This window comes from Salvelinus sp. IW2-2015, linkage group LG11 (genome assembly GCF_002910315.2).
Source record: "Salvelinus sp. IW2-2015 linkage group LG11, ASM291031v2, whole genome shotgun sequence".
Taxonomy (NCBI): Eukaryota; Metazoa; Chordata; class Actinopteri; order Salmoniformes; family Salmonidae; genus Salvelinus; species Salvelinus sp. IW2-2015.
In genome coordinates this window covers 39,273,915-39,282,121 of record NC_036851.1, presented here as the reverse complement: position 1 = coordinate 39,282,121, position 8,207 = coordinate 39,273,915, and the positions used below count along the sequence as shown (strand labels likewise).

The 8,207-nt window shown below is 45.5% G+C and overlaps 1 protein-coding gene across 1 annotated transcript; it reads right to left on the bottom strand.

Annotated features, from left to right (window-relative positions):
- Nucleotides 1-3,117: 3,117 nt before the first annotated feature.
- LOC111970349 (G-protein coupled receptor 37-like 1) lies at nucleotides 3,118-7,637 on the bottom strand. The gene is made up of 2 exons (XM_023997030.2): nucleotides 6,741-7,637; nucleotides 3,118-5,811 (listed from the first exon to the last, which is right to left on the bottom strand). Exons 1-2 carry the CDS (start codon nucleotides 7,434-7,436, stop codon nucleotides 4,840-4,842), a joined length of 1,668 nt encoding a protein of 555 aa, XP_023852798.1. The 5' UTR covers nucleotides 7,437-7,637; the 3' UTR covers nucleotides 3,118-4,839.
- Between the last annotated feature and the right edge of the window lie 570 nt (nucleotides 7,638-8,207).

The following is an 8,207-nucleotide window of genomic DNA, read 5'->3' as shown; positions in this document are numbered from 1 at the left end:
CTTCCACCCACACAACAGACTGAGTCATTTCATCATCACACTGACACAGTTCCAGTCAGTCAGGTTTCCATCTGTACAACAATGACATGCTGGAGGTAACCCTCTACAGCCCAATGTATCCATTATAGCCCCTAAAAGGGATTAATTCTCTCATGCTAAGCTCCTTCAAGTCAGATACGCCCTTTATCCTCGGGTTGTTCAATCACCATGAAAGAAACTTCCAATCTTACTCTCATGATCCTATCTCATCTTTTCTTCCTATTCTTCTTCTCTCTCTTTTTCTCTCTCGGTTTTTTTCTCTCTTTTCTCTTCTCTTTTTACACTTTTCTTCACTACCTTAATCTATTTTTTTTGATTTCTCTTATTCTCTTATCTACTTCTCTATAAATCACTTTTTCTCTTCGTTTCGTTAAGATACTCTCTGACCTTTTATATATCTCTGGGATTTTCCAGTTTCAGGCACCACCCGTATATCTGGTTTTAGTATGAACAACTGGTGCTGCCCACTCAGAAAACTTGACAGTACAATTATATCCTCTGCTAAGAGTCTGTCAATTTCCACATCCACTTTAGGCTTCATGGCATATGGAACTGATCTTGGCTATAGAATCTGGGAGTAGCATCAGCAGCAACATGAATGGTAGCTTGGACCCTTTTAATGTCCCTAGCTCTTCTTTGAAAACACACTCATGCTTTGAAAGCACCTGCTGTAGTGTCAATGTCTCTGTGGTGACATGTTTGATTTCATCCCAGTTCAATTTTATTTCCTCCAACCACCCTCCTAGTAAGGGGCCAGTACCTTCCACTACTAAGAGAGGCAGATTTTCTTTTGTCCATGATATTCCACTTGAACATCCGCAACTCCAATCACAGTGATCTTCTCCCTGTGTACGTTTTGAGTTTAATGGGGGTGTCTCTCAGTTTAGGCACTTCAACGGTTTCCACTTCCTAAGAATTGGGACCTGTTCATCAGAGTGACACTACATCCTGTGTCTAGTTCAAACGGTACCTTCAATCCATTTATTCCCATTTCCACAATGAAAGGCTCCACCTTCTTCATATTCGCCCCCTGTACACTGACATTGAGAATGCTTGCTCTGCGCACTCACTTTCACTTTCTATCACTTGATTAGAGCGGTAGCTAGAGCGTGTGGAGGTATTCGGTTTCTGTCCGTCTCTTTTCTGCAGCCCGTGGCTTTTTTTTATTGCGGCACGCCCTCGCAATGTGGCCTATTATCCACAGGCATAACACTTTCCGTGTTTTAATTTACAGTCAAACGCTGCGTGTTTGCCTTTGCAACGATAACAGTCTCTATTGGCTCTGCACCACGGCTTTCTGTTCTTTGAAATTCTACGCGCTCAGCGTTGCTCTCTTTTACTGTATGGCACGCAGTTGCGCCCTTGTCTGCAAATCCAGTGCATTTCTATTTGCGGACTCCATGGCCTGGGCCAGTTTGAGTGCATTCTCAAACGTGAGATTAGGCCTGATAACAATCGTATTTGTATCCTGTCATCAGTAATCCCACACACCAGCCGATCGCTAGCATTTGCGATAATTGTATTCCATAGTTACAGTCCAATGCTGATTTTCTCAACTCAGCCACATATTCCCCCACTGATTCGTAGGTTTTCTCATGCGTGAATCAAACTTGAATCTTTGTACTATCTCACTGGGTTTGGGGTTGAAGTATTTAATAGTTCGACTAAATCTATGAATGACTTTTCTCCTGGTTTATCTGGCTCAAACAGGTTTCTCATAAGCTGTACGTCTGTGCACCGACAACGCTTATGAGTATGGATTTCTGTTTAGCGCATCAGTTATTTCATTAGCAGCAAAGAAATGTCCATTATTTCACAGTACTCCTCCCATTCCTGATTTTTAGGATCAAATGGTGGTAGCGAGCCTATTGTTGCCAAAGCCATCTTTTCCGATTGTTTCTCCCCTCACACAGTCAATAATTTGTCCTACCCGTATCCAGGGAATCAAGCCTTCAGAATCTTCCACCGTTCACTTGAGTCTCACCTCCCGCGTCGCACTCCAAACACACCGTAACTTCGTGGCCAAAACAAAATCAACTCAGTGCTCCATAGTTATCCTCATCGCCAAATATGTAGTATCCTTAAAGGCTTCTTAGAATTACGACTCATGAGACTTACGTACGGTTTAGTCTTTAATTGTAACTTAGATTTTACATTATCTTATGCACCTGGCTTAAAACTACCTGAAGCTTTCTTAATCATAGTTAAATAGGCAGACCTAGGAAATAGCTACGGATAGCGGGAAGCAAACCCCCGTCTTGAGTCAATACTGCCATCTATTGGTAAACATAATATACCAGGTTACTACAGTTTTAAAACCTTGTCTGATGAGAAATGTAAGCAGTCTGAGAGGCTGAACCTTCCCATTATGCAGCTTCAGACACTCAATGGTGGCTTGGTAGGCAGAAGATAATTTAATGTGCAGCAAAGTGCATGAGGCGAGGACTGGTGTATGGGGCAGTACTGAGCGTCTGGCCTGAACAAACGAGAGACCAGACAAATAAGGCCCTTCATCCGTTGTCATGGAAACCACAGGGGAACTGAAGGGTTTGGGAAAGTGCGGGTTGTTTTGGTCGCCTAGTGCCCTCTTCTCCCTCTTTCTTCCCCCTCTCCTCTCATCTCTCTCTCTTGCTTCTGTTTGGTGACTGTGAGGGGGCCTTGAATGTGACGGTAGCTTGGCAACTCCCCCGGTGGTTGGCCATTGTAATGCAGTGAGGGGGCTGGGGAGAGGGCTGAGGAACAATGCTCTTCTTATGAGAGCCCCCCTCTCGCAGGCCCAGGCAGAACTAAGTGGGAGGACAAATATTTCAGCTCAGGGAGCCGAGACGGAACACACAGGACAGGGGCAACCAGATGAAAAATCCTCACTGTCAATATCCCCTCTGCTGTGAGTGTGTGTGTGAGTGGATGATGGATGAGTATGTGTGTCTGTTAGAATGTGTATGCGTGTAGGTGTGTGCATTGTGTGTGGGCAGACATGGTGGTCTCTTTAACTTGACACTGACTTGTTCATGCACTGATAGATGCATGATTTCCCTCAGCCATGATTTATTTTCCAGTGAAAAACAAGACCACAGACATTGTCTCACTGTTTATTGGGTACAACTGAATAAAAAATAGACAAAACATCTGATACACAGTCAGTTCCGATAGTAAATACTACCTCAGATACACAATGTTAACTTCAAACCAGACATAATTACAGTATATTCACAATACAAGAGAATACATACCAATTCCCCCAAAAACTATAAATGTTTTTATTTATCGTTTTTTACTACATTCATATGATTTGACTGATCTCTTTTTGAGGAAGGAAAGTTATGAGAAGTACAGATTGTATACATGTACAAGGTAATATTGAGGACAATGAAAGTTGTTCATTGGGTCCTGATATCTGAGCAAGTCAAAATGTTCCACTGTTGTGTCACGACAGTATAACAACATATATCAGCATTGTATCGGTCAGAATGTACTGTACACAGATTCACCATTTTTATAGGGATTGGTTAGGTTCTATCTCGACATCTATGAACATATTGACACAAGAGCAATTGTGTGGACTAGTGGTTACATTAAAAGCTTTTAATAATCATGAATAATGTTTATCTGTAGAAGAGATGTGGTGTTAAGATCTGGGCCCGTATCCACACAGCGTTTCAGAGTAGGAGTGCTGATCTAGGATCTGGCCATATAATATTATTCATCATGATCTAAAAGGCAAAACTGATCCAAGATCAGCACTCCTACTCTGAGACGCTTTGTGGATATGCTCAGCAATAGCATGGTTCTTGAAGGGAAACATGTTGAAAAAACCCTGAGCTYWACAGCTAAAATACTACAACACAAAWTTGAATTCTTAACACACAAGACAGTTGATTTGCGCCCTATTCCTGGAGAAATCGTAGGAAGACTACACTGTAGTGGTTGTTATTTACTCACTTAATGACAAGTAATATTTACTCCACGTGTAAACAGTCAGTCACCAGTGGTGATGGGTGTTATGACGTGTGTTTGATGCGTACCATTCTACCACATTCCTTCCCTTGTAGATCACTGTGAGATGGAGTGCAGGCCAGGGGAATAGAGAGGAGTTAGAGAGAGAACAATTAGCCCACAGACACAGTCAGAGGATCCCTCAATGGCTCTTTCTGTTGTTAATCTCCACTAATAAAACACAGGAAATTAGAAAACACAACAAGAATCCAGACCATAATTCACAGCTAAATTAATTGTTTGCTTTTTAACATTTTATTTATCAAACGAGAGTATACTAGTAAAAAAAAGTCAAGAAAGGTTCATGTCAGTGTATTCAGCTCTGGATCTCTCCTAGCATTCAGCTGTGCCACTACAATTGATATGTTGTCTCATGTCATAATGGACTGTCTGTAATGATATGATCTTCATCACTTATCTCACYGCTAGGAGGGATTGAAGACAACCAAAGCCCTAGCCATGAGTTTATTCAGTAGTCTGTCTGTAACCACAAGTCTCTCAAAACAAATTGCCTTAAACTCAAGAGGTGTCTTTAAGCAGGAAGTCGCCCGCTGTGCATGATGATGTCCATAGTGCTGTCTACCTTTAATCTCAAGAGTCTTCTTGGTAAAATAAGTGTCCCTCTAAGGACCAAGCATTAAAGATATCCTTTATCTTCATTCAGTGCAATGCCCAGCACAGCCAGTGTGGGCAGAGAGAGGTTGGMGTAAGAGAGCTGGGTTCTTGAGGTCCAAGGGTAGCGGGGCACTTTGTCCCCCAATGAGGTGACTCCTGGCTAGGCAGGGAGAAGGCAAGGAGAGGGACTCAGCAGGGTGTTCCGATGGCCATGAGAGAGGAGCTGTCTTTGGCCTTGTCATAGAAGATGGCTGGTATGGTTCCAGACACAATATGCAGCTTCTCCTCTTTGGTGGTGGATGGAGAGAGTGATGACGGGGTTGAGAGAGAGGAGGGGTAGGTGGAGACTGCGGTGGTGGTAGTGGAGGATGATGATGATGAAGAGGCTCCATTGGGTAGACATTCCTCACAGCAACAACAGCAACAGTCCATGAAGGCTTGGCCCAGAGAACGACACAGACACAGGAACAACACCGGCGTTGCCGAGCAACGGACAAACAACAGGAACTGGCCAATCAGAGCCAGCAGGGCCTCAGTCGTTGTGGAGACGGGGTTGGCGATGTAGGCCAGGGCAATGTTACAGACGTTCTCGGGGAGGTTACACACGGCATAAACGATGGCCATCGCCACGACTGTAGAACTACACCTACGGTCTCTCTTCAGCTGCTGCTTCTTGGAAGAGGAGGAGGACGACGACAAAGAGGAAGAGGAGGAAGGGCGTATTCTTTTTCCTCGTACTACTGTGCTGCTCACCTGTTTGGTCCGTGCCTCCTCAGCGACAACGTGTCTCGTCACCAGCTGGCAGGCGAGGGTGAAGAGGAGCGGCAGGCAGAAGTAGCAGCCGAAGTACCACCACATGCGGGCCTCGTGGTAGGTCAGCACCAGGGAGTAGACCGACTCAGGCAGGCTCAGGGAGGGCCGCCGGACACACAGGTCCACCACGTAGCCCCCTGGCTGGACGGAGACCTCCTGGGTGAGCTGCCACAGCAGCAGCTCTGGAGCAGCCAGGACCATGGAGCCGATCCAGACCACAGACAGCTTGGCCAGGATGGACTGGCAGGGCTCCACCCGCGGTGCCTGAGGCTGGGGGCTGGTCACTGCGTGGAACCGGTCAATGCTCAACGCACACAGGCTGAATGTGGCTACTCCCAGAGAGGTCACCTAGAGGGAGAGGGGGAGAGAGGGAGGGGGAAAAGGCAGAGAGGGAAGATGGGCGAGAGGGGTGAGGGAAAAGAAGGAGAGAAAATAGGAGGACAGTGGAAAGGAGAGAAAGAGACTGACTGGGATTGAGTGACACTGGTTTCAATAGAAGATGCTCATTTGGCAGGTCTTGATGCTGATTCTGAGAGTTCTCCAACRCACCAAGAAAAAACTGGGGGAAACACTACTGCTCCAAATAAATGCCCCCTAGGAATATGCAAATTACCTATTCAGCTAGGTTTAAAAGAGCATATAGAATAGCATTAGAACGTCCGTCTGACCCAGATCCCCTCCTTGATAAGAGTTCCTAAGAACCTCAGTTAATTACACACACCCCACCAGACAATTAACATGAGGCGCTCGTTAGCATAACAATAGGCTAACTACCATAACACATAGGCAGCTGGCAGACTGGGGCTATACACGGCAGTGGTGCGCATAGTGCAATTACAACATATAAAACACACACATTATGGTGATTAAGTACAGTTTGAGTCAGAAAGACATTGGACATACCCAGACTAAGGGAACAGCCAGAGCAGGGCTTGCACCATCAACCCTGAAAATGCACTCTTCCAGCCCTAATAGCAGAGGCGGCCCCAGTGCACTCACACAGGGACTATATTAAAAAGCTATACGAATAGTCGGTTATAACCACCATCCTGTCGTCCCTATATGTGTAGGTATAATCATTTGTATTGCTACAAAAGTATAACTTGTGTGTATGACTGGCCTACTGTTCAATAATGGGAGAACGAGGAAAGCTAGAGGTGTGATGCAGAAATAACGGGACACATACGCGCGACGCAACAGGTGCATCTCTTTGTGCTTGTTAATGCACACTGCCGACATGTCCTCACGTGCGTGGACGTTCAACGTGAACTGTTTACCTCCATGTAGGGCACGATCCGACAGGACAGGTCCCCTAGCAACCTTCTCTTGGTGAGCTCGTTGAAGACGACCACGGGCAGACAGAAGAAGAGCACGAGGAAGTCCCAGAATGCCAGACTGGCCAGGATGCAGTTCCACGCGCTCTTCAGGTAATAATTGTGCCAWACGATACACATGAGCGCGAGGTTACCAACGATGCCCATGGCGAATAGGATGAGGGCGAGGAGCATCACTGCGTAAGCCCCGTATGAGCTGTCGGTTACCGGGTAGAGCGGGTTGTGGAACAGCACCGAGCCCTTGGAAGAGTTTCCCCGGGATCTGCCGTGCCTGTCCGGGGTGCTGTTGGCCAGGTGTGGGCCCTTGGGCGTTGTGAAGTAGCCGTCCGGTTCATACGGTCTTGGGTGTTGGTAGCTGTGGGGAGACTGCTGGTCCTGTTTCCTCGAGCTCCCATCCTTGGCGCCCCGGGGGATTCTCTTTTGGTTAGCGTCTGGTTCATGCATCAGGGGTTCAATATATCCCATATCACCTCCAATCTGATTGAGATTCAACTTAGAGTCTGACTCCCCGGTCCCCGTCGTCAGTGCACCTGCATCCCCGTCCCTCTCCTGAGTCCTCAGCACTGTGTAACCAGGAACGACTTGTCGGGGCTCCGCAGCGCACAGGAAAAGTAGCAACAAAGCAAAAAGAGGAGTCATTTTAAGAGTTTAAATATGATTGTCTTTTACCTTGATAGAACGCTGAGAGCAATGTAGTTCTATATTCTGCAAGTGTTGCGCTAGTTTAAATACAGTCTGTATAKGTCAAATATATCCACAAATAGTTTTAGAAGAGCGTCCAAACTTCAGTCCGCCGGCTGGTTCGTTCTGATGTACAATTTTGAGCGTCTGTCTGGCTCAAACTTGCATGCCCGTTATTCATTATGTTCTGCAAATGGAAGAGACCACATCTGCCCTCTTGTGGCCTAGATAGACGAGGCAAGGACCTCAAACTGTAWTCAGAGCAAACGCATAGTTCAGTTCAATCAAAGCAAGTCAATTAATCTTTATCTGGGAATCCCCATATTGGCAGTGGTGGAAAAAGTACCCAATTGTCATACTTGAGTAAAAGTATAGATACCTTAATAGAACGTTACTCAAGTAAACGTGGAAGTCACCCAGTAAAATACTACTTGAGTAAAAGTCTAAAAGTATTTGGTTCTAAATATACTTAAGTATCAAAAGTAAAAGTATAAATCATTTCAAATGCCTTATATTAAGCAAAGCAGATGGCACCATTTTCTTGTTTTTTAAATTTATGGATAGCTAGGGGCACACTCAGACATCATTTATTAAAGATGCATTTGTGTTTAGTGAGTCTGCCAGATCAGAGGCAGTAGGGATGACCAGGGATGTTGTCTTGATAAGTGTGAATTGGACCATTTTCCTGTCCTGTTAAGCATGCAAAATGTAACAAGTACTTCTMGGTGT